We start from the raw sequence: 23,516 nt of genomic DNA, 5'->3' as shown, positions 1-23,516 counted from the left end.
GCGTGATGACCGTTCCCTACTTTCCGTTTCCCTGTCCCTGCCTGGCTTCATTTTATTTGAGCCTCACAGCCCCAAGAATGATCGGTTTCATCACCTTTTTTTTTACCCTAATTAAAAAACTGGTCCAGTAAAGTAAGCAATGAATTCCCTTTTTTCCAGCCACAGAGAGGCCACCCTGATCAGTTGGCTATGCTCCTTCCAGATGTTTCTGGACATTTGTAAACAGGCAGCAGATAATTACAACCAGCTGATTCTGTGTCAGATTCTGGGGACATGTGTTCCCTCCCTTTGTGGACCTCTCAGAATCTGCTGGAGGAAACTCAAATGAGAAAATCAGGGAGAGCTTCCTGGAAAAGGTGGTGTCTGACCTAGAGCTGTAGGATAGTAGAAATTAAGAAGGAAGCAGAAGAATACACCAAGCAGGAGAAGGCAATATGGGCCCAGGACCTGAGAGAAACCAGGGTGGCTGGAGCCCTGAGGTGAGGGCCAGAGTGGAGAGACAGTCAGTCTTGGGTTTTATTCAGGGGGAAAGAACTGGTGAGTGTGAGAGGAGTGATGCTCCCTTTTTATATTTTAAAAGCTTCCTCTGGCTGCAGCGGGGGATGGTAGATTGAAGAGGGGGCCCCATGGTGGGGGAGGGAAGTCTAAGTTGAGCTTGAGAGTGGGGGGTGACTGGCAGACTGTCCACACGGATCTATTTAGCATGCTCTTAGGTGGGCTTTCTCTGAGCCAACCCCTTTTTTAAGCCCTCACTGTCAGTGCCCACAACAATGTCTTCCCTTACTCCCATTTTGCAGAAGATACACTCACAGGGGAAGGTGCTTGCGGGTTTTGCCCACCAGGTGGCGCACCGGTGCTTCCGCAGTTCACTGGACCCCGTAAAGATGTGGGGACCCGCCCTCAGCGGGCACGCGCAGCCCCTTCCCGTCCTGTTCGTAGCTGTGTAATATTCCACACCGACCATCATTCGCTCAGCCCGTCCCCAGGAGGGAGTGACCCCTTGGGTGACTTCTCCCCAGTGGCTGCCACCCCCGGAGAATGGGGAGTCGCAGAGGTGCATTGTGTTGGGGTTCTGCATCGCGCGGCTTTTGCCGCCCTAAAGGCTGGAGTTTGCTCCCCTTTTCCAGACGGGGAAGCTGAGGCCTTGGAGGCGGGCGGGCGGAGGGCCGAGCTCTAGCGCTGGCCGGAGCTGGGCGGGGAGGGGGCCGTCGGCGGCCCGCCCGGCGGGGGCGGAGCTGCGGGGGGCGGGGCCCTCAGCCTCCGCGCCGGCGCCGATGGGCGGGCGCCCCCCCTGCGCGTCCCCCCAAGTCCGCGGCGGCGGCGGTGGCGGCGGCGTCCAGAGCTCGGAGCCGCAGCCGAGCCGGAGCCAAGCGGGTGGCGGCACCATGGCGTGCGCGGGGCTGCTCACCGTGTGCCTGATCCGGCCGCCCGCGCCCGAGCCCCCGCGACCCCCCGCGCCCGCGCCAGCCGCCGGGCCCGCCGGACACGCGCTTTTCCAGGACGTGAGTGGGGAGCCGGCCGGGGGTGCCGGCGCTGTGGCCCTGGGGGTGGTCATTCTCCCGCGGGGTCGCTCCCGGTCTCTGTGGACAGCCTCTCACTGTCTCTCCTTGCCCTCGCTCATTCTGATTTTCCCCGTCCCCATGTCCATGTGTCTCCCTCCAGGTTTGTTGGGGTCTCTGCCTCGGCCTCTGGGTCTCTCACGATTTCTCTCTTGCTCTCTGTTTCCGTGTGTCTCCCTTATCTTTATCTCGCTGCCTTTGTGTCCTGTCTTCTGGCTCTCACTCTTTTCTCTGCTTATATCTCCTTGCCTCTGGTTCAGTGCCACTGCCCCCGCGGCCCCCCCGACCCCAAACCACCCCATGTATGTGTCTGGCCGGGTGGGGGCTGTCAACTCTTGGTCACGGGAGTGGCCACGTTGCCCGTCTCTGGCAGCCCCAGGCTGGACTGACCAGGCAAGGGGGCCTGGGAGAGGAAGCAGCCCCCCACCCCTGACTCCTGACCTAGTGCTGACCCGGACCCCCTCAGATCCCACCCAAGGGCTATGGGATCCCAGAGTTGGTTGGCGCTGCCCACACTCACCCTTTGTGGTCTGTACACCCTCCCCTTGCCTGGCAGGTGGCCCTGCAGCCCCTATGAGCACCTACCTGGAGCTCCCTGGCCTGGCCTGGGTCACTCACCTGCACCCCTTCCCCACCTTTCACCCCTGTGCACAGCCTGTCCTGTTCCTCTTGCGTCCCCACTCCCAGAGGTCCCTTTCCGGTGGGAAAGGCTGTTCTCCTGCCCCCTCCCCACTGTCCCTAGTGACTCAGCACCTTGGCCAGAGCCCTCTCAGCTGGAAGGGACCTGACCCTTCCATTTCCCAGATGGAAAAACCAAGGCCTGGAGGGTTAGGGATGTGTTCCAGCTCACACATGGAGGCAGGGGTGCACTAGGGTGTGGCCCTTGATGTCCTCAGTGTTCACTTAGAACCCCTCCCTCTCTCTCAGCCCCCACCCCCACCCCCAGTATGTCTGTCCCGGCCAGTCCACCCTGGGTGGCTCTGTGATCCCGAGTGAGCTGGTGGCAGCCTTCTGTGAGTCAGGCTTCAGGCCAGGGAGTACATTCATCCCCGAGAAAGCAGCCCGAGGGGAGGAGCACTCTGAATCTGGAGCAGACCAGGGCTCTCTGTCCAGGCTTTGGCCTGCCCCTCCTTGCCAGACCTGCTGGTGCCCTTTGCTGGGTTGTGTTGGGTGACCAGGGAGTCTCTGGTCCCTAGGGGAGACGGGGACCATGTCTGGACTCCACTTTGCTACCTCTGTTGTCTTTCCTGTCTGTTTCTCCATAAATACCATCTGTCCGCCCTTGCTTTCTGTGCCTCTTACTCCCCTCGCATGTACAACACACACATGCACGTGGGCCTGCCCAAGACCCTTGTACTGAGTCGGCCTCATAGGAAGACCCAGCCCTGGAAGGGTTAACCCTGGGCTGTTCCCCGATATGTTACTGAGTAAACAGGCACCCACAAAGGAAGGGCTAGCCACCACCAGCCTGGAGTGGGCAGAGTCTGGGACGAACCATGCAGAGTTGGGGTTCAGGTCTGGGATGGGTGCCCGGGATCTTCCGGCCGCATCTTGGCCCGTCTCCCCACCTGCCTCAAGCTGGGACCGTTCCAAGGGCTGATGTATCAGAAAGAACTCAGGATCGACTCGGGGGTGTGGGAGGTGAAGGTGCGGAGAGCCAGCTTGGAGCACCCCCCACAAGGCCAGGCCCGGCGGGAGAAGGGAGCAAGCCGCGGGGCCTGCTGTGTGCTCTTCCCCTTGTTGGAAAAGGCCCTGTAGGGCTGAGCTGGGCAGGGGGCTGGGACCAAGCTGGGCAGGAGGAAGGGAGATGCAGGGGGCAGGCTGGCCAGCTGCGGCTCTGTGGAGCTGGGGGGCGGTTCTGGGCTCCCAGCTCCCAGCTCTGCCCTTTTGTCCTCTAGGTTTTCCGCCGAGCAGACAAGAATGGTGAGTGTGGCTTCCCCTGAGTCCCATGCTGGGGGTTGAGGGGCATCAGAGAGGCTCCGGGGAGGGTTTGGGGCACAGTTGAGAATGGAGAGAAATCTTGAGAGGACCCGAATCAGAAGAATCAACCCAGGTGTCCTTCTCAGAGGAAATTTTTGTTTGAATCCAGTTTGGCAGGAGGGAGAGTGGAGGAAATGTGGTTTAGCCAGAGGCTGGAAGTGGGGGCTGACTTTCACGCAGTGTCCTGGCCTGCGTGACCTCCTGTTTTCCTCACCACTGCCAAAGTCTTCACCCCATTTCACAGACAAAGGAGCCGAGGCCCAGAGAGGTACAGCAGGCTGCTGGAGGTGCTGGGCCTTGAACCCGGGTCTATGCGATGCCTGGTTCCAGGCTTCCTCTGTGAGGGGCTTGGAAGGGTGTGGTCACGGAGCCAGGGCCGTGGGGGATTTTATCGTAGATTCTTAGAGAGCTCAGTAACTTTCCATATTACCAACCACCTGGTTGCAGGGAGGGCGTGGGCGGGACAGAGCTAGGTCCAGGGAGTCAGCTCCCCCGATGCCCTGAGTCCTGGGCAGTCTCAGATGCTGGCCTGGCAAAATCTGGAAAGCTAAAGCATGAGCCATCAGGGGACCTTGCAGACAGGTTGCTGCCCACAGATGACTCAGAGCAGCCCACGGTGCCCTGATGGGCCAGTGGAGGGTCTGAGCTGAGACCACCTGTCAGCTTTGACCTCACCTTCACCTGGCCTCCTTGAGAGAGGACTGGGTCCCCAACTCTTGCTTCTTCTCCATGGATCTCCTCAAATTTGTTTCAGCTGGTTGAGCAGGGCACGTGGTCTCATTTGGCTCACAGCATTCCGTCTGGGGGGGGGAGGCTCAGGCTCCACTTTCCCACTCCATCTGCTTAGAGACCTCACAGGCCAAATCCCCGGTGCCTCTGGCCAGTGCTCTTATGCTCTCAGCCTCGGTGATGGGGAGGCAGCCTCTGTGATGGGGAGGTCTTTCCCTCCCGAGCCAATCTGCTGCTTCTTACTGGGGCTCTGCTCTTAGGAAGATCTCATCTGACTCCCTGCGGCTTCTCTGTGAAGGGCCTGGGTCCAGAGCACGGAGGTCCCCTCCACCCAGGAGCCATGCGGGCAAAGACCCAGTCCTGGTTCCTCCAAGTGACATCTAGGCCCTGCCATGATCTGACTGTGCCCCAGGCTGTTGTTCATTTATTTCTCCATTTGGCAAACATTGAGTCCCTGCCGAGTGCCACATATGCACTGCCTTGTCCCTTGGGTGCCTGCAGAGTGGGCCCTGTTGCTTGAAGTGGGCACCTCTGGGGGCCCCAACCCTTTGGTCCCCAACGGCCAGGCCTTCTTTCCAGCCCAGAATCCCATTTCACTTGGCTGGGTGGTTATGAGATACTGCGAAGCCTTCAGGGGGCCTCCACTGGGTGGCAGGGGTGCAGCCAGGGCACAGAGATACTGACTCTGCTCCCTGTGCCCACCCCCACCCCTCAGATGACGGGAAGCTCTCATTTGAAGAATTCCAGAATTACTTTGCCGATGGGGTTCTCAGTCCCGGGGAGCTGCGAGAGCTGTTCAGTGGTGTTGATGGGCATCCTGCTGAGTGAGTATGGGGGTTGGGGTGCACATGCCGCGTGTAGATGTGAGCCCAGGCTGTCCCTGCCCCACTGTGTCCCCTTCTTGCTTGGGTTCCTTATGGAGGATTGGGGGAGCACGGGGAAAGGAGTGCCAGGGCTAAGTGCCAGCTTTACCCGCCTACCTACCCCTTCCTTGGCTCCAGTCCTGCCCATCACACTGCTTCCAGCTGGGACCCCAAAATAGCCAGGCCTGAATCACCACCTATGGTTCAGCCCACAGGCACCCCCCCCAATACTCCCGCTTCCTGCTGAGCGACCAGCGGATGCCTGGGGACAGCTGGGCCCTGCCTGCTCCCACCCATGGATGCAGGTGCTCCCACATGTCCAGGCCTTCGTGCAAATTTGCTTGCCTTCTCCTGCTTCCTCACGTGGGTGCACACGTGTGTGCAGCTATCCCTCCCTCTCCCTTCCCCCTACTCCCCTCTCCTTAAAAGAAATTCTAGGCTCCCATGCACTCCCATTTTCTGAGGCTTGGGCCAGACCTTTGTCTGCACTGCTGCTACCTTACCACCACCAGATACGCCAGTCAAATTCCTTGTCCTTCAAAGCCTAGCTCAGGGAGCCTCTCTTCCAGGAAGCCCTCCCTGACCTACAGATGCTCCATGCCTTTTCTGTGCTTCCACAGACCTGACTTCTCCTTCCCAGATCTAACCACTCCTCTTTGGCCTGTGTCTACATCTGTCTCCCCCAGCCTGAAATCCGCTTGGAGGTTGAGAGTGGGACTGAATTTTCCTCCTTAGACACTGTTTGATAGGCTGGTAGTACCCTGTCTCTGTCCACTGAGCAGCATAACGTGGGGTGGAGTCAGAAGTCGCCTCCGTGTCAGGCTGAGCTGGGGAGGGAGAGGAAAGGACCGCTGGCTTCAAAGTCAGTCCTAGTTTACCAGCAGGGTCTGAAGGACGCCTTTTCTTTTCCCTGCAGCAATTTGGAGACGGAGAAACTGTGCGGTGAGTAGGCCCATGGGGGTGTTTGTCTCCTGGGCAGGTGGGTGTTGCTGGTGTTCTGATGGAGCAGACTGGGCTGGGCTCAGAGCATAAGGCCTGGTTGGCTGCTGGGGAATTCTAGGTTGTAAATGGGGGGATGTACCCCAGGAAGCTTTGAGTATCTCCTCTGCCCTCAGACTACTTCTCTGAACACCTGGGCGTCTACCGGCCTGTGCTGGCGGCGCTGGAGTCGCTCAACTGTGCTGTGCTCACTGCCATGGACACCACCAAGCTGGTGAGTGGAGGGGCTGATGATTGCGGGGGGGCGGCAGGATGAGGGCTGGGGGTGTCTGCTGTGCTGTGGGAGCCTCCATCATTGGACTCAGGGCTGTGGGGCTGGAGGCCTGGCTTCCACTTTCTGGCTGTGCATCTTTACCTCTCTGGGTCTCAGTTTCCTCATCTGTAAACTGGGCATATTAATAGAACCCACGTCCAGACATTCGTTGTGACAATTAAAGTAGAATGAAGGCAGAGAGTTGTGTCTGTCTTGCTCTCTCTCTGTCTGGCTCACAATAGTCACTTCATATGTGGAGCTGCTGCTGCTTTTATTACTGACCAGACCTGATTGTTGTGGGGTGTCAAGCCCAGCTCCCAACAGGGATGGGCTGGGGGTAGGGCATGCTCACACACATCCCCAGGCCCATGCCGGTGTGTAGAGCTTGGTGGCAGGGGGTGGGGGACAGCCTGAGGGCATGCGTGAGCAGACGGGCATGTGTGCACCATGTTTGTGTACAGTATGGACACGTGCACAGAATAAACAGTGCTCACAGCCAGGGCTCCAGGCCCTTGGATGGTATTTTTAAAAACACCGAAAGCTACCCTTCCCTTTCTGTGTTCCTTGTAAGAGGTGTCTCCACCTCTCTTTGTCCCGTAGCTCTGAGTGAGGGGGTGAGGAGGGAGCCGTGAGCAGGCTTGGGATTGTGTCTGACCTCATTTCTACAGAAGGAGAAACTGAGGCTCTTTGTGAGTTAATGATCAGCTGAGGACAGGGCTTCCCCTTCTGGTTGCTTTCACATAGGGTCGAGTAGGTTTTCTAAGGGTCACCTTTGGGGCCTGGCACAGGATAGGGATCCGAATGCTACATGATGGGGGGTTGGTATGCTATGATGACTTCCATATCTGTGGCCTGGACACCAGTAGGGGCAGCACCTTCCTTGTTGCCATGGAAACAGGGCCTGGGGGTGGGCAGCTCTACTGGCATTCTCTGAACTGGCAGTGGTTAGTGGGAATTCACACTGCAGCTCAAAGTAAGAGCCCCAGGGTTCCTGACCACCCCTTCCTGGCACAGAAAGGGGTAGAAGGTGACCCATCACCACACGACTCTGCCAGCTGTAATCACTGAGGTTTTTATCTGCCACTCGATGCCTCGGACAGCTGTGCTCAGCCTGCCCAGCGTCTGCCTCTGCAACGCCCCCTTTTATGGCACCACCCCTTCCAGTCCAGCAGGACTCAGTGGAACACTTCGTGCACCAGCCTGGATCCACATTCCTGGTACATGGCCCGGGTCATCCAGCGGCACTGGAAGGTGCGCAGTGAGGCTACCATGGAGCCGCCCGTCCATACCGCTGTCCCGCGCCCAGGCTTGGCCACCAGGTGCGGCTGCAGTGTCCCACAGCCGTGCCGCTGGCATTGGGCCTCCAGCTCCAGCTCCAGGCGCTCAGGGAAGCCAGGGAAAAGCGTGGAGCCACCGGCCAGCACCATGGTGTTGGCCAGCCGTGTCTGTAGTGTCGCGGGCACCCTCTGCAGTGCTCGGAAGGCCAGGATGGGCAGTCCCGGCTCAGCCTGGCCTAGCAGACCCGGCTGGAAGAGGGGTTCTGGGCAGCAGAAGCGCTCGCGGCCAAGGCAGACAGAGCACCCACTGCCTAAGGAGAAACTGACTGGGTGGTGGCGGGCAGGATTACAGAGGTCACCCTCAAAGTCTAGCGACACGTAGCAGCAGCGCTTCTTGAGCTGTGTGATGATCTTGTGGGGCAGGGCCTGCAGTCGGTGATCAGGCCCTGCTGCCACCAGCAGGTCCCGCAGGTAGCGCGACAGGGTGCTGCCAGCCACATCCAGCCGGAAGGTGGCCTTGTGCCACGAGTGGCCTGCATAGACGGGCGTGGCATGGCACACGCCCGCGCCCGCCTCCAAGGCCAGCCCGCTGAACGCGCCGACGGAGCAGAGCGCCAACAAGGCGGTGCTGGCCAGGTGGCACGCGGGCACTGCCAGGGCCTCGAACAGCAGCTCGGCCACCCTCTCGCGGCCCACGGGCGGCGCCGATGGGGAGTCGCTCACGAGCACCGGCCACTCCTCCGGGCACACCCGCAGGCCGCCCACCAGCAGGCGCTCCCACAACCCCTCCAACGCCTCCCAGTCCACCACCACGCCGTGCTTGATGGGGTGTGCCCGCGCCACGCCGCCCGCCAGCTCGCAGCCCGGCGCCCCGGGCAGCACGGGCCGGTCCCAGCTGGGCACCAGGCTGGAGCTCTTGAGTACCAGGCGTGGCTGCTCCTCTCCCGCGAAACCCGCCTTGGTGAAGCCGGAACCCTGGTCCACGACCACCGCGACGTGGCCCAGCGAGGACAGCCGGCGGACTCGGCGACTATTGGACAGCGAAGCCATCTTCCGGCCGGCAAGCCGTGAAGTCAAAACTTCGGCCCCGAAGGCTCGGACCCGCCCTCGGCCTGAGAACCGAGTCTCAGCTGGCCTCGATGGAGGCCCGCCTTTCAGCTCGCAGCTCTACCTCCTGGGCCCACGTCCCCCGCCTTTCTGGGCTCAGTTCCTCTGGTCCCGAGGTCCCACTCTTCTGGCCTGAGGTCTCTTCAGCCCTTGACTTGGCTCCGCCCCTGGGCCTGAGGGCCGGCCTCTGGTTCAAGAGTCAGATTCCGCCCTCGCTGGGCCCTAGCGGCCTCAGGCCGTCTTCCCCCTCTTCCGGCTCAAGGCCCCACCCTTTCTCTGAGGACCCGCCTCAGGGTGCGGCTCCGCCCCCTAAGCCCTTGCTTAGACGGATGATGAGAGGGGTGGGCCAAATCCTTGAAGAGATTTGAGAAGCCTCCAGGAGCAGCTCTGGGAATAAAAGGCCTTTGTGGCAATATTATCCAGACATCTTTTCCCCTTGGGAACCCAGGAGTCCAGCCCGACCCTTGCGCCTCCAGCAGTCTCCTGGCACTTCTCAACTGGGCATGACTGAAGTACTGTGGTTCCTAGTGGAGGTGGGAGGGGGTGGTCAAAGAAGCAAGGAAAAGAACTTGGATTGGATTCATTGTGACCTCAGTTCTCAGCATCTGCTGTGCTTCCATACCCTCTACCCAGATGAAAACGCCCAGACCCAGCCTGTCTCCTGGGACAGGGCCAATGGTAATGATTTTGACATTAAGGGATATGGCCTCAGCCACCCAGCTGTGCTCAGTGTTTATGCTCAGTCGTGTCCGGCTCTTTGCGACCTCATGGATTGTAGCCTGCCAAGCCCTTGTGTCCGTGGAATTTTCCATGGAAGAATACTGGAGTGGGTTGCCATTTCCTACTCCAGGGGATCTTCCCAACCCAGGGATTGAACCTGCATCTCTTGAGTTTCCAGCGTTCTCAGGTGGATACTTTACCACTGAGCCACCTGGGGCCAGCACAACCAATTTAATTGCTTCCCCAAACCACTTTGATGACCTCTGGACAAACGTGCAGCCTCTCTCCAAGAGCAAGCTCTTAATCATGGATCTCCAGCCACTCTGAAGATCTCTGTGAGCTTAGCTTTCAAGGGCCCAGGTAGCCCACAAAGGGATCCTACCTTCGGGGCTTACAAACATGGGTCTGAGTTTGTGACTCAATTCTGAGGCTGCCTTCACTGTGTACTGAGTCCGAATCTCACCCTGGGCTCAGTTACTTCCTCTAAAAGGCGGTCATCCCCCAACACAGGAAACAGGCCATGTCATGTCTCTGCAGAGTCTCTTTTTTCTCTTTAGGACCATTATGGTTGCAAGTTGAAGACCTATTCAGGTGAGCTTAAGTTAAAATACGGATTTTATCACAAGAGCCTTGTATGTTTTATATCTACTAAGGGCAAGACTGAAAGCAGGTTTTAGGGAAAGACTGGAAGCAGGGTCTGGCTGCCAGGCTGTGGGGGACTCAGAGGTGCATTGGGCTCTGCATTGTGTTTATATTCTTCTCAAGACTGGCTTCAGCCTGTGCATGTTCCTGTAGAAAAAATTGTCTCCTACATTTCCTGAGGAGGAGAAGGGGACAACAGAGGGTGAGAGATGGTTGGATGGCATCCTTGGCTTAATGGACATGAGTTTGAGCAAACTCCAGGAGACAGTGAAGGACAGGTAAACCTGGCATGCTGCAGCCCATGGGGTTGCAAAGAGTTGGACATGACTGAGCGACTGAACAACAGTTCCTGAATTACAGACCCAGGGAAGGAACTGATAGGACTGGGCTTGGGCCTGTTGCTTATGCCAGGAGATGTGGCCACATTGAAGAAGGTGGTTACCTTGATTGCAACCATGTGGATGGTAGGAAAGGGTCAGTTCTCACAGAGCAGCGGGGGAGATGTGATGGGTAGTGCGACCTCCAGCCTGATGCAGGCGATGTGGTGTTGACACTGACAAAAGTGTACCTTCAGGAGAAGTTGTACCTGTGGTTTTAGTGAGCTGGGACCTTCACCCCTCTGCATCGCGCCCCCCTCCCCAAAGGGGCATTTTGAGATTGATCGCCAGCGGAAAGCAGGCTGCAGGTTTGGCATGGCTGGACGGGACAAGGATGACTAGGGTCTGGTGCTGGGTTTGGGACCCAGGAGTGTGAGAAGCAGCTGGGTCCTGCCCACAGAAAGCGTGCCGGGCCTCTTGTGGATGAACTAGGGAGGTGAACCTTGAATCAAAGACCACAAGTGGCAGTATGGCCAGAGCAGGAGTGAGAGTGGAAGTCATTAAGAAGCCCCAGAGGGGAAGACTGGGGATGGGGATCTGGGCCTGTACATTCTAATAATAAGTTTGGGTGTTTCTCTGTGGGCAGTGGAGAGCCAGTGTGAGCTTATGAGCAGAAGTGTGAATTGCCCTATAGATAAGTGGTTTGGAAGAAGCCTCTTTGGCTGCAGTGTGGGGAAGAGGATGGGGTGGGGTAGGTGGGGAGATTGGTGATTGAGGTGCCTTGGGGTTCATCAAGCACAGTGGGGTAGGATTGAGGGGTCAGAGGACCAGGGACCCGTCTCTCCTCCTGGGTGCTCACACAGGCAGGATGTGAGTCTAAGGCTCAAACTGTGCTGACTCTGGACCTTCTCAGTTCTTCCCCACGGTGGTGGCTTTTTGCCTGGGACTTTCCCTCAGTTAGGAAAGATTTGAGTGCTGGAGACTCTTGGACTTGCCTGGCCTCTGCTGGAAGCAGGCCCCTCCTCCTCCTAGCGTGGCCAGGCCTAACTTTGCCCAAGCTCTCTTCCGTCGGATCTGCAGGCCTGGTGGCGGGATCTGACCCCGGCCAGGAGTCGCAGGGAGAGGGGAACCCTCGCTCCACTGTGGTAGGGTGCTCCCTCTCCAGGGCGGCACAGGGGCTCTGACACTTGGGTCAGAAGAAAGAAGAAAGCAAAACCAGCCTTGGCCCCAGGCCACGGCCATGGCTCTGCGCCCCGCCCCACCCCCCCAACGCCCCCCATTCGCCTTTCTTCCCTGTCTTGCTCTGGGCCTCAGTTTCCCCGACCCTGTCTCGACGCCCCGACGCCTCAGACTGGGTTACAGACGCCAGCGTTGCTATGCGCTCTTTATTGGGCCGGACCAGGGTACGGGGGTCCGGGCCAGGCACTCAGGGCCGCGGGCGGGGACAGCGGCGCCGCTTGCGCGGCTGCTCCTCGGCGGCCTCGGCCTCGCAGTCGGTCTCGCTCTCGGTCAGCAGGCGCGTGTAGAGCCGCTGCCAGCCCTGCGCCGCCTTGGCCCCGCCCCCGGGGCCGCCCGCCGCGCGGCGTCCCTCCTCCTGCAGCCGCGCGTCCAGCAGCAGCAGCAGGACGAGGATCTTCTTCATCTCGCGCGCGCGCGCGCTCTCGCGCCGCTCAGCGCCGTCGCCAGCTCCTCGCAACATGGGTGCCGTCGCCGGGGGCCCCGTGGGGGTGTCCGCTGCAGCCTCGCTCGCCCGCTCGGGCCGCGCTCCGGGCCCCGCCGTCGCCTCGGCTAGTTGCTGCCGCTTGTCCAGGGGGAAGAGCAGCACGATCTTGGTCTGGGGGTAGGGCAGGGGCGTGAGGGGAACGAGCTCCGCCCGCCTGTCTCCCGAGGACCCTCACCCACCCGGGTCCTGTCTCCCAGAAGCCCGCCTTCTCTCGTTTCCTGGGTACCCGCTGTCCTCCCAGCCTGGGTAGGGGGAGGTGGGGGAGGCAGGCACCCTTCTCCATCTCCCAAGACCCCTGCCTCCCGCCCTGGAAACCCTCACCCACCCCCAGGCTGGCTTCCTGAGATCTGACTCCGATCAAGTTTATGAGATTCCCTTGTCTGCCCTTCCAGCCTTGATGCTGGGACCCTTCACCCACCCCAGGGCCTCATGCCTAGTTGAAGAGAGGGGAAAGTAACACGTTTTGAAGCTGGGGAATGGAAAGCGGGGGATAAGGGAACTCCCTGTGCCCATAGCCCCAGTGGCAGCCGCTAGGGCTGATTCACCATGCTGGGACTTCCCCCCATCTGTCCCGGGTTGGGAGAACCGTCTCCTGCACACCCTCCTAGGCTCCCAAGTCTCATCCACTTCCTGGTTTCTGGGATACCTGTTCTCCCTTCTGGGTTATTAGGACCCCATCCACACCCACGTGGGTTCCTGAGACCTCGGCCTCAACAGGGGTTCTCTAATGCCTTCCATAGGGGCCTCCCAGGTGGCGCTAGTGGTAAATAACCCGCCTGCCAACGCAGGAGACAGAAGAGATGTGGGTTCCATTCCTGGGTTGGGAAGAAATCCCATGGTCAGAAGAGCCTAGTGGGCTACAGTCCGTGGGGTTGCAACCAGTCAGACAACTGAAGCCACTTAGCACACACATGCAACCCCTTCAATTCCCTACGTGGCTAGACCCCCAGCATCTGCTCCTGCCCACCTACCTGTCCAGGTCCGCCAAACCCCCCTGCCCCTTGTTCCCTGGACTCACACTGGGCTTCTTCCACTTGAGGTGGTTGAAGAACTGCCGTTTGCGCCGGGCCTTGTCCATGTCAGGTGGCTTCTCCTTGCGGGCCTGCTTGGGCACTTTGGTTCTCTTGTGGGAACTGTTGTTTCCCATGGCAGGGCTGGTCACCACTGGGGACCCCAGCACGTGCTGCCTCTGCCCTGCCCTCTGGCTGGGGGCCCCCTGCCCTGGCTCTGTCCCAGGGACCACATTGTGACCTCATGGGTTGACCTCATCAGCTCCAGGCTCCGAGCTGCTCCTGCCAGAACCCACAGATGAATCTTGACTCCATTTACTCTGTCTGTGACTTCCGGCCTTGGTTTCTCAGTGTAAAACTGGGCTAAAGATTAGTGAGGTGATGGCTGGTAAGGTGCTTAGTGATGGTGGTGTTCAGTCACTAGTCATGTCCGACTCTTTGCAACCCCATGGACTGCAGCATGCCAGGCTTCCTTGTCCATCACTATCTCCCAGAGCTTGCTCAAACTCATGTCCATCGAGTCAGTGATGCCATCCAACCATCTCATCCTCTGTCTCCCCCTTCTCCTCCTGCCTTCAATCTTTCCCAGCATCAGGGTCTTTTCCAATGAGTAAGTTCTTCCCATCAGGTGACCAAAGTATCGGAGCTTCAGCATCTGTTGTTCCAATGAATATTAAGGGTTGATTTCCTTTAGGATGGACTGGTTTGATCTTGTTGTCCAAGGGACTCTCAAGAGTCTTCTCCAGCACCACAATTCTAAGCATCAGTTCTTTGGTGCTTAGCCTTCTTTATGGTCCAACTCTTATATATCTATACATGACTATTGGAAAAAAAACATAGCTTTGACATACAGACCTTTGTCAGTAAAGTGAAGTCTCTCATTTTTAATGTGCTCTCTATGTTGGTCATAGCTTTTCTTCCAAGGGGCAAGCATCTTTTAATTTCATGGCTGCAGTCACTGTCCACAGTGATTTTGGAACCCAAGAAAATAAAATGTCACTGTTTCCCCATCTGTGCCACAAAGTGATGGGATTGGATGCCACGATCTTAGTTTTTTGAATGTTTTAAGCCAGCTTTTTCAGACTCCTCTTTCACCCTCATCAAGAGGCTCTTTAGTTCTTCTTCACTTTCTGCCATTAGATTGGTATAATCTGAGGTTATTGATATTTCTCCCGGCAATCTTGGTTCCAGCTTGTGAGTCATCCAGTCCAGCATTTCACGTGATGTATTCTGTGTATAAGTTAAATAACCAGGATGATAATATACAGCCTTGTCATTCTCCTTTTCCAGTTTTGAACCAGTCTGTTGTTCCATGTCTGGTTCTAACTGTTGCTTCTTGACCTTCATACAGGTTTCTCAAGAGACAGGTCAGGTGGTCTGGATTCCCATCTCTTTAAGAATTTTCCAGTTTGTTGTGACCCATACAGTCAAAGGCTTCAGTGTAGTCAATGAGGCAGAAAATTTTCTGGAATTCTCTTGGTTTTTCTATGACCCAATGGATGTTGGCAATTAGATCTCTTATTCCTCTGCCTTTTCTAAATTCAGCATCTGGAAGTTCTTGACTCATCTACTGTTGAAGCCTAGCTTGAAGGATTTTGAGCATTACCTTGCTAGCATGTGAAATGAGTGCGATTGTATGGTAGTTTTAACATTCTTTGGCATTGCTTTTCTTTGGGATTGGAATGAAAACTGGACTTTTTCTAGTCCTGTGGCCACTGCCGAGTTTTACAAATTTGCTGGCATGTTGAGTGCAGCAGCTCTTTAACAGTATCATCTTTTAGGATTTGAAATAGCTCAGCTGGAATTCCATCACCTCCACAAGCTTTGTTTGTACTAATGCTTCCTAAGGCCCACTTGACTTCACACTCCAGGATGTCTGGCAGACAGAATAAGCAAGAGCTACAGTCCCACATCCTCCAGGACGAAAACCACAATCACAGAAAGCTAACTAAAATGATCACATGGATCACAGCCTTGCCGTGGCAAAGGGACTTGCGTAACTCAATAACACTGTGACAAAACATGGTCCACTGGAGAAGAGAAGGCCAACCTGCTCTTGTATTCTCCCTTTGAGAACCCTGTGAACAGTATGAAAAGGCTTCGTGGTGAGGAGAGAGGAATTTCTGTGACCTGAGTTGTACTCTGACACTCGTGTGACCGTGGCCAAGGTAATCGACTTCTGTAGGCCTCAGTCTTCTCATCTGCAAAATGGGGTCAGTGATGGTTCCTGTAAATTACTATGAGGATTAAATGAAGCTGCTTGGAAACAGGGCCTGGCACGCAATGGTGCTAGTGTCAGCCAGGGTCTTTGTAAGCAACAGAGACTGATCAGTCACCGTAAGCACTAGAAAGGGAATTTATCGGACGGATTTCAGGAAGCTCAAAAAATGGCCAGGAAGTCCAGTCGCTCGGAGAAACCACTGACCCGTGTGAGAATGAGAGGTCCCTGCCGCCACTCTGTCTGCCCGTCTGACGGCTGAACTGAGGCAGGTCACAGGCGGGAGACAAAGCTGCCTCTGAGGCCCCTTGGGGAGGGGTCACCTCAGCTCCCTGGGACTCCCACCCTGGACCGAGTGTGTATATGGGGCTGAGGGAGGTGTTGGTGAGGAGACCCTCAGGAAATCTATGACTGTTAGATGTACAAGTGGGCAGGTTTCTTGTTAGTATTACGTTTGACTAAAAACAATGGCAGTGTGGCATGTGGGGTCTTAGTTCCCCGACTGACCAGGGCTTCTTAATCACTGGACCACCAGGAAGTCCCGTGACAGCAGTTCTTTATTAAGAACTTATGTACCAGATAGCAGGCTGAGCCCTATGTAGGAAATAACTCATTGGAGCCTCTCAGCAGCTCAGTGAGACGGCTGTTACCACCCCTGTTTTATAGGCGAGGAAGGCACGAGGAGATGAAGGTAGCTGGGGAGTCTGGGCATTCCGAGTGGGCAGCACAGGGCCTGGCAATGCTCGGCCTCCTTGTCTCTGCCTGCCTGGGCAAAGGCTAGGGGAAATGGCAGTGTAGACAGGGATCAGCGCTGGGGTATGTGACCCGCTGTCTTGTATCTACAGCTTCTTGTAAGAAGTGCTCAGTAAATGTGGGGTGCGTGGGTGAGTGATTGAATGAATGGATGAATGCCAAGGTTGTGAGCTTGGGGCCAGCTGGTGAGTCTGGGGCCATATCACACCGTTTTGCCTCATGTGTCAAAATTGCCTTGGCCCAGCCCCTACCCACACCCCGTCTAGCTATGCCTGGGGCCTTACTGGCTGAAAGTGGTGGCCCCAACAGGGATGGGGCCTTGAGGCCCAGAGAATGGGACACGCTTCTCTGGGCATTGGCCTCATCCCTCCTAGTGAGAGGCCGGGCCCAGACAAGGACGGGGTCTGGGGTTTGCTTGCCCCCCGGAGTCTCCGGGCCCTGTTAATGCCAAGTCTGCAGGCCTCTGCTCTTTACGTTGCTACTGGTGCTCTGATGGGTAGGGGGTGGGGCGCAGAGGTCAGCTCCCCATTCAGAAATACATGCTTGGAGCCAGGAAATGCCAACTATGCCGCCCTCTTCCCCAGGAGTATGAGCGGGCCTCCAAGGTAGACCAGTTTGTGACACGCTTCCTACTGCGGGAGACGGTGAGCCAGCTCCAGGCCCTGCAGAGCTCGCTGGAGGGGGCGTCAGACACTTTGGAGGCCCAGGCCCAGGGCCCGCGGTACGTGAGGCGCTCGGCCGCCTGCACCTGGACCTGCGGGTCCAGTTCATGAATGTCCGTTATCTCCATGTATCGGGTCCCTCAGCTCCCATCACATTCCACAGTTCTGGCATCCCGGAGCCCAAGTTCTTGTTCTTAGGGAAGGAGGTCAGGAGAGGGCGAGAAGGCGTGGCTGGCTTTGCAGCTGGACCTCAGTGTCCTGAAGCTTGGGGCCAGGCCTGTTCTGGGGCCCCAGTGCTTGGTCCCATGGGTCTGGGAGCAGTGGATTGACCCTCCACTCCCCTCAGATCAGATGAAGAGAGAGTGGAGGTGCCAAGCCGGCCCCGAGGCAGCCGGCGGGCAGGGCGCAGGGCCCTGCGGAGTGTCAGTCGGTCGTCCACCTGGTCTCCTGGCTCCTCCAACACAGGTGTGTCTGCGGCGGGGTGGGAGGGCACGGTATCCCCCGGGGCCCCAGCGTTTGCTCCTCCACTCGCCCTCAATCCATCCCGAGAAGCCCCCAGCCTGAGGGGCTCGTGCCCGACCCCCAGGGCAGAGCTCCGAGGCTGAGATGCAATGGCGGCTCCAGATCAACCGCCTCCAGGAGCTCATCGACCAGCTGGAGTGCAAGGTGAGCGCTGTGCGGCTACCACCCTGTGGTGGGGGAACTGTCTGGAACCCACACAAGGCAGGCTCACACAGGGGACCCGGCCCACGCTCTGCATCCCTCACAGGCCCCCCGGCTGGAACCCCTGCATGAAGAGGAGCTGACCAAGGGGCCCAGCTCGGTGAGTCTGGGAGGGGCAGGCAGCTGGTGTGGGGCTGGGAGGAGGCCGTGAAGCAAGGAGGTTCATGGGGCTACCCACCCCTGGCCTCTGTCTTGTACATACAGCCCCTTCTCCAGGCTTGGCCCAGCCTTTGTTCCCCAGGCCTGGCGGGCAGGTGTGGGGTTCTGGTTGTTGCTTCGTGACTCTGCAGCACTCTGTCCCTCCATGGGCATCAGCATCCCTTGCCTACAGTTCTGAAAGCTGGGTGTGTGGAGCAGTGTGGACAGAAACTGAAGGGGGCAGTTGGAAGCGGTGCGGTGCTGCAGGAGAGCCGGCCAGTGGCTGGAGCGAGGCAGTAACCTTGGCAACAGGAGGAGGATGGAGCCAGGAATGCTGGGGGTTGCGTGGGGGCAGGAGCCCGACCTCAGGGCTGGCTGGGTCTGGTGCAAGCCAAGAAGGGCAGGGCCCTCCTGAAGGCCACAGCAGGCCCTCACCCACTGCCCTGCCCCACCCCAGCTGACCAGGCTGCTTTTCTTGCCAGCACATCCTCGTGGCCCAGAGGCAGGTGCAGGTGGCAGAGGAAGCCCTGCAGGACTTCCACCATGCCCTGTGCTGCTACGTGGACTTCACGGGGTCCCAGAGCCACTGCCTGCAGTGAGTCCTCAGCTGGGTGGTGGCCAGCCAAGGTGGGGGGTGGACGGGCAGGGAGGAATGCTGGGCTGGGTGTCCTGGGCCAGGGCTCTCATTAGACACCCCTGGTGAGGCGGGTAGGGGTGGTGGCAGCCCAGGCCTGGCCTGGCCTGGCCGTCTCTTTGGCCCTGCAGTGTGTCTGCCCAGAAGATGCTGGACAAGGCTTCCTTCACCCTGTACGAGTTCTGGCAGGACGAGGCTTCCTGGAGAAGGTAGGAGCGGTGGTCTGACGTTTATTGTGGGACCTCGAGTGAACCACGCCTGGGTTCAAGTCCTCTCCTAGTCACTGGCTCTGTGACGTCAGGAGAGCTACCTAAGCCCTCTGAGCCCCAGTGGCCTCCTTTTGAAAATGGGAGCGATGCTAAGTCCATCCTCTTGTCACCCTTACGAGCTGGCATGTAAAGAACTGAACACAGTACCCGGTGCCAGGTAGGTGCTCGGTGCATACACACAGCTCCCACCACGCCACACCCCACGCCACGTGCCTTGTGTGTGACTGCATGTAATCCTCATGGTATGAGTGGACACTGCACCCCATTTCACGGAGGAGAAAACTGAGGCTCAGAGCCACTACGAGGATGGACCGAGATCTGAAACCAGGCAGCAGGGCCGGGCGGGAGTGGGGCGCTTCTAACCACGTGGTCCCGGTCACTGGGACCAGCTCCGGCCTTGGTCCCCTCTGCGGCCCTCCCCAGGCACCAGCAGTCCGCTTGCAGTAAGGCCTTCCAGCGCATCCTCATTGACCATCTGCGGGCTCCAGACACCCTCACCACTGTGTTCTTCCCAGGTGGGCAGTGGCCACCAACCCTCTGAGGAAGGGCAGTGGGCACCTGATGGCCTCTGACTCCCAACCTCTGACCCGCAGCCTCCTGGTGGATTATGAATAACAACTGAGCCTGATCTGCACAAGCCAAGGACCCCAGAGCCCTGCCTGCCTCCTCCTGGAGCTTCTGGACTGGTCAGCTCCACTCAGCTCAAGACCAGGATGCTGCCACCTCCATAATTGGGGCCTGGCTCTCAGAGCCTCCCAGAGCCAGCTGGTGGAGAGTCTCACAGCCCAGGGATCAGAGACTGGGCTGCTTGCTTCCTCTTTCTTTAACAGTGTGTTTTATTGCTTATAGCTTCGGCCTCTGAGATACTCTGGCCTCAGGAGGCCTGGATTCTGGTCCCCTATGCCCCTGCCTTGCTGTGTGACCAGGGCAGGTCCCTTCCCTCTCTGAGCTGGCCTGGGGCTGTCTGGCTACCTAGTGGGTGCCTGCTTTCTTCTTGCTGTTTTGGGACTAGGCTTCTGCTCTTCCCCAGCCAGCAGCAGAGCCAGGGCTGATGCTCAGGAACTGTCCTCCACCCCGCCCCCGACCTCGATCCCCAAGACTGGGCTGTGGATCAGTCTGCTGTGTGGGCAAAGGACCTGGGGGTCCCCACCCCCTTCCCGGGCCGGCAAGCTCCTGACGCTTTCAGCACCCGTGGCTGCACCAGAGCCCTCCAGAGGATCCTGGATTGGTTTGCATGTTATTTGCATATTATTTGCATGCTTATTCCCACCCTTACTCAGGGCACTATGGGAAGCCCCAGGGTGACCTTGCTAGGTAGCAATAATTTGGGCCCAGAGTCACCTGCTGCCCCCAGATACCTCTGAACCCCAGCCCAGAGGCAATAAAGGCAGTGGTCACCTCTGGCATTGCTTCCATTCTCTCTCTCTCAGCAAGGCGGCCTGGTCCCCGTGCCCGTGGATAGTGGGAGCTTAATCATGGCCAGTCCGGGTTCCCTCAATTCAGGACCTTCTCACTCCACAAAGCCTAGCTCTGAAATCTTTCCTGGGAAAGGAGAGTGGACATGGGCTCTGCCATAACCCCCCTAAAATCCTGGGGGTTCTAGCTTCACCCCCTTCCTTTACCAGCAAGGTGTGGTATGAAGGTGGGGACAGACCACAGAGCCCTCTCAAGGCCCAAAGAGCACGGCTGGTCCCTGTGAGAAGGCCTGTCCCCAGACAGAACCCCCCCCACCCCCACCCTTCCCGGCTGGACTTGTCACCAGCCCTGCTGCCTGACAGCGCCAGAGGGCAGTTCCGGGAGAATACTGGATGAGTCAGTCCTCCAGCGACGTGGACCTCCTTCCAGCCGTCCTGAGGGAAGGGACTTGGGGCATGGAGGGAGGTGACTGACATGAAGAGGGGTGGGAGAGGGCTATCCAGGTCGTGGGCTCTAGCGGGGAGGCACATGGCCGCACAAGAGCACAGGTTGGCCTCTTGACCTGGTCTGGAGGGTGTGGGGTCAGGAGCATTTAGGCAGAAGAAATGTACAAGTTGAGGTTCAGAGACTGGGGAGAGCTTGCCTCATTGAACGGAAGGGAACCCAGAGGTGGGCTGAGGTCAAGGCCAAGGCAGGGAGGCAGCCGGGCCTCAAAAGCACTGCATCTTGCGGAAGCTGTGGTAGGCTTTAAGGGGTGGCTGGCCAGTGGGCTGAGTGCCATTTCACCAAGGCACCTAGCTGCCCTGCTGGTGCCAGTCGTGGCTGGGCACTGAGGCACGGCCAGGAAGGCGGTTTGGACGGTGCCAGCTCAGGATAGATGCCCTAGGGTGGGAGGTTTCTCTCCAGGGATCCCTGTAGGAGTTCAGACTTGCAGGGACAGACAGCTGCTCCCACTGGCCTAGCTGCCCAGGCCAGGAACCAGCACAGGGGTCTCTGGGGGCCCCTGGCCAGCAGGCTCCCACACTTCCTGGACTCCTGGCAGTTCCTAGAAAGTGCTGCCAGCACCTGAGTCACTCAGGTCTGGGTGGCTGGAGGAGAGTCAGGGTCTATCTTGTTAGAGAAGCCCATCTAGGAGGAAGTAATCTGGCTGTCTGCCCAGTTCTGATTCCTTCTGTTTCCTCCACGAAAATGGCACCAACAGCAAACCCTCAACACTAAAAAACTTCCCATTGCCTTTGAACCAGAATGCTGAAATTCTTCAGCTCAGGCTGACATCTCAAGCGGGTGCCTGTTTCACCCTGTGATGGAGTTCGGAAGTTAACACCTTTTTTATTTAAAAACAAGAAAAAGATGGGTTGCATCCTTCCTCCCTGGCTGAACGTTTGGAGCGGGGAGGGTCCTGGCGGGGGAGGGGAGGGTCAGTCCTGCAGGGTCTAAGGCCACTTGGAAATGGTGATGTTGGGTTAGAGCGGTGAAAGATGAGTATGGGTCTCCAGACAGAGGTGAGGGGTAGACAGGCAGGGAGAATGTTCCAGACAAAGGGAGCAGGAGGAGGAACAGTGGAGTGCAAGGGATAGGAGGGGGGCAGGGAGACCAGGTTAGCAGGGATGGGGGGCAGGCAGGGAGACCAGGTTAGCAGGGATGGGGGGGGCAGGGAGAACAGGTTAGCAGGGATGGAGGGGGGCAGGGAGACCAGGTTAGCAGGGATGGAGGGGGGCAGGGAGACCAGGTTAGCAGGGATGGAGGGGGTCAGGGAGACCAGGTTAGCAGGAATGGAGGGGGGCAGGGAGACCAGGTTAGCAGGGATGGGAGGGGGGCAGGGAGACCAGGTTAGCAGGGATGGGAGGGGGGCAGGGAGACCAGGTTAGCAGGGATGGGAGGGGGGCAGGGAGACCAGGTTAGCAGGGATGGGAGGGGGGCAGGGAGACCAGGTTAGCAGAGATGGGAGGGGGCAGGGAGACAAGGTTAGGAGGGATGGTGGGGGGGGCAGGGAGACCAGGTTAGCAGGGATGGGGGGCAGGCAGGGAGACCAGGTTAGCAGGGATGGGAGGTGGGCAGGGAGACCAGGCTGGGGGGACTCCGAATGATCAGTCTCAGGGAATGGGGAGCTGGGCGTCACCAGACAGGGGAGTGCTGTGGGCAGGGTGGAGCTGGACAGGAGGAGTTGGGAATTCCAGCTACAGGGAGAATGAAGTTCTGAGCGGGGGCTGTGGGGGCACGGAGGGCCCCAGGCCTTCTCGTGTGTCTACTGAACTCTCAAAAGGCCACATTCATTTCCATCCTGCCCTCCCTCTAGGCCCCCAGGTCTTGACCACCTTCATCTCTGGTTGGGATGACTGTGGCAGGTTTTTCTCCGGGTTTCCCTTCTGCAGTTCCTTCCCCAGAAAGGAACAGACGGGTGGGGGGAAGTGTTTTCAGACATTGCCGTGGTGACCACACCCTTCTGGCTAAGACCTTTCAGTGCTTTTAGCATCAGATCAAGTCTGATGTCTCGACTTGGCATTCAAGGCTCTTAGCAATCAACACCCACTCCCGTTACGTGCAGCCTCCTCTCCCTAAAACACTCCAGCTGAGCTGGGCTGTCTGCAACCTCGGCCACTCCCCTCAAGGCCTTTGCTCCCTCCCACTCCCCTACCCGTCCACTGCCTCCTTAGCCTTGGAGCAGCAGGTCAAAGCCATCAGGTCTGACCTGCTTTCCCACTCCTGGCCCTCAGTGCCCCACTCTCGTTGGCTCTTCAGCTCATTTCAACAACCACTCGGCCCCTGCTTTGGGGATGGTGAAATGTCCGAGGCTGGTGACAGCACCCGGGGCAAGAGCGGGCAGAGCAGTGAAGCTGGGAGATCCCAGCTCCTCCTGCCAGCTGCCACACCCACCCTTTCACCCACTCCCTGCACCTGCCTCCTCACCTTCCTCCCACCTGTGGTGACTCACCTTCACACACCAAAACCTGGGGCCTGGCTCGGGGCCAGGCCAGGTGCTGGCGAGACAGCAGCAGTCTGGGTGGCTTCCAATCCCCTCCAGCTTTCAGAGAGAAACATGCACACCAAGTCCCCTTAACAAAGACTCGGATGGCTCACAACAAAAGGCCTTCAAGAAGGAATTCCCTGGCTGCCCAGTGGTTAGGACCCTGTACTTCCACTGCAGGGGGCATGGGTTCCATCCCTGGTCGAGGAACTAAGATTTCTTTGCATGCCTCGAGGCGTGGCCAAAAAATGCTATCACTGAAAGGATGTCTTGAGGAAGACATCAGCCTTCAAGAGGGATACTGGGACAAAGGTGAATCCTCAAGGATGTCACATATTGGCAGAGAGAGCAGGTTGTGATGGCAGCCAGCATTCACAGGGGCTTCCTGGGTGGTGGGCCTTGTGCTGGGTAGTGGTGGTGTAGTCACTAAGTTGTGTCTAACTTGTGACTCCATGGACTGTAGCCTGGTGGACTCCTCTGTCCATGGAATTCTCCAGGCAAGCATGCTGGAGTGGGTTGCCATTTCCTTCTCCAAGGGATCTTCCCAACCCAGGAACAG

The 23,516-nt window shown here is 58.2% G+C and overlaps 3 protein-coding genes across 3 annotated transcripts; 1 reads left to right on the top strand and 2 right to left on the bottom strand.

Annotated features, from left to right (window-relative positions):
• Positions 1–1,334: 1,334 nt before the first annotated feature.
• Positions 1,335–19,978, top strand: NECAB3 (N-terminal EF-hand calcium binding protein 3). Its single transcript, NM_001081589.2, is given in 13 exon segments — positions 1,335–1,502; positions 3,458–3,482; positions 4,984–5,092; positions 6,048–6,073; positions 6,247–6,344; positions 16,735–16,871; positions 17,159–17,277; positions 17,399–17,478; positions 17,582–17,635; positions 18,156–18,268; positions 18,439–18,516; positions 19,000–19,091; positions 19,170–19,978. Coding segments are annotated over 13 exon segments (1,077 nt in total). The 5' UTR covers positions 1,335–1,385; the 3' UTR covers positions 19,199–19,978.
• On the bottom strand, positions 7,311–9,290 carry ACTL10 (actin like 10). Its single transcript, XM_059893021.1, has one exon. The coding sequence runs from the start codon at positions 8,708–8,710 to the stop codon at positions 7,559–7,561; it is 1,152 nt and encodes a 383-aa protein (XP_059749004.1). The 5' UTR covers positions 8,711–9,290; the 3' UTR covers positions 7,311–7,558.
• C13H20orf144 (chromosome 13 C20orf144 homolog) lies at positions 11,818–15,091 on the bottom strand. The gene is made up of 2 exons (XM_005214990.5): positions 13,188–15,091; positions 11,818–12,280 (listed from the first exon to the last, which is right to left on the bottom strand). Exons 1-2 carry the CDS (start codon positions 13,314–13,316, stop codon positions 11,873–11,875), a joined length of 537 nt encoding a protein of 178 aa, XP_005215047.1. The 5' UTR covers positions 13,317–15,091; the 3' UTR covers positions 11,818–11,872.
• Positions 19,979–23,516: the final 3,538 nt, after the last annotated feature.

This window comes from Bos taurus, chromosome 13, assembly GCF_002263795.3.
Source record: "Bos taurus isolate L1 Dominette 01449 registration number 42190680 breed Hereford chromosome 13, ARS-UCD2.0, whole genome shotgun sequence".
In the NCBI taxonomy this organism is placed as follows: Eukaryota; Metazoa; Chordata; class Mammalia; order Artiodactyla; family Bovidae; genus Bos; species Bos taurus.
The sequence above is the reverse complement of the archived record's forward strand: the minus strand, read 5'-3'. Positions and strand labels throughout refer to the sequence as shown.

Coding starts and splice junctions, on each gene's coding strand:
- ACTL10 (XM_059893021.1), bottom strand. CDS start 8,710: ATGGCTTCGCTGTCCAATAGTCGCCGAGTCCGCCGGCTGTCCTCGCTG.
- C13H20orf144 (XM_005214990.5), bottom strand. CDS start 13,316: ATGGGAAACAACAGTTCCCACAAGAGAACCAAAGTGCCCAAGCAGGCC. Junction 12,281..13,187: donor TCAAGTGGAAGAAGCCCAGT/GTGAGTCCAGGG, acceptor CCCTACCCCCAG/ACCAAGATCGTGCTGCTCTT.